This window comes from Hakea prostrata, chromosome 2 (assembly GCF_041222555.1).
Source record: "Hakea prostrata isolate BN-2017 chromosome 2, UWA_Hpros_2, whole genome shotgun sequence".
Taxonomy (NCBI): Eukaryota; Viridiplantae; Streptophyta; class Magnoliopsida; order Proteales; family Proteaceae; genus Hakea; species Hakea prostrata.
Genome location: NC_142601.1, coordinates 41695615 through 41696958, shown reverse-complemented (window position 1 = coordinate 41696958; position 1344 = coordinate 41695615). Strand labels below are relative to the sequence as shown.

Here is a 1344-nt window from a genome sequence, read left to right as displayed (position 1 = left end):
TTTAGGAGTAGCCTTACATATAATCGTTCGCCTTCTATAGGATTGGCTGAATTGACATGACCAATTGATTCTTGTAGCTTCCTTGGTGATCAACATGTGCCTTGTTTGTTCCACACATAGTGCTTGGGTATGTCTTTGTAGAGAAGCTGCCTAGCTACTTCAGAGATTTTATTAAGGTTGAAGAACTTCGTAAGCATTGTTTTGGCGGTGTTATCTGACTGAATAACATTTTGTAGGTTATTGTTTCCCCAGTAACATACCGTTTATTTATTTGGTAAGTGTAACTACAAGTTCATAACATGAGGATACATCTCATTTAGGTTGAACTCAAAAATTCCCCATACTGCTTCTTGTGCAGAGACCCATCTTCCATCTCTAAATTGGCTGATTTCATCCACTTGGTTGTCCCCGTTCTCATTTATCATTGAGAATACTATCCTATCATAACTCTTATACACATATTTGTAGAGATATTTCACTGCCTTCAGTCCAGCGCATATTTCCACGTTGATGTGACAATCATTTCCTGTAAGAAGGTATGGATTATAGGGGACTACCCACCTATTATCCAACATTTGCCTGCGTACCCTCTCTTGTGTCCCAATATTTCTTCTCCTGTATATGGGGTATGAGTCTCGTCCTGGATTGTGTGCTCTATGAATGGATTGGGATACCGGTTCCGGCATACTCCGTTTCTCATACATGCATTCCTGTTGTTTAGAACTCCACATGGGTCGTGCATCATGCGTTTGATGAATTTATTGTATAAGTCTGGGCACCTATCTTTTTCTGGTATCTCTGCTGACAGAATTATATCAAATTGATCGGCACTTGTGAACTTGTAATCCTTTTGTAGGATCACTAATATATGTGCATGTCGTAGACCCCTTTTCTGGAACTCTATAACATGAACATGTGCTGTGACTTTCCCCAACACTAATTTCTTGAAGACTTGATCTTTAAAGTCTTGTAGCTTGGCTCTGAAAACCCTTGCTATAAGATCAGGCCGGTCTTGTGGAAGTTGTCCTGGGTGCAATTTTTCTAATACCTCTTTCCATTCAGGGTTGCATGTGATAGTAATGAAGAGATCCGGCTTTCCAAACTGTTGTACTGCCATTGCGTCGAAATATCCTTTTCCACATATCTCTTGGGCCTCGATAAAAGATGCCTGGTAGGACAATTCTTTTCCCTACTTGTTCTCCTCTTGTCTCTCTGGCTAAGATGTTGTCTACAATTCGTTGGTAAAGTTTAGCACGAATATTTGTTTGTCCTGAACGGTAGTAATCAAATCTTGTTGCTTCTATTTTTATGTACATATCAACGACGAATTGATGCAGTAGAAGC

At 39.8% G+C, this 1344-nt stretch overlaps 1 protein-coding gene across 1 annotated transcript; it reads right to left on the bottom strand.

Moving 5' to 3' along the window:
* Positions 1–284: 284 nt before the first annotated feature.
* Positions 285–1117, bottom strand: LOC149024383 (uncharacterized). The gene is made up of 2 exons (XM_089143466.1): positions 580–1117; positions 285–526 (listed from the first exon to the last, which is right to left on the bottom strand). Exons 1-2 carry the CDS (start codon positions 1115–1117, stop codon positions 285–287), a joined length of 780 nt encoding a protein of 259 aa, XP_088999592.1.
* Between the last annotated feature and the right edge of the window lie 227 nt (positions 1118–1344).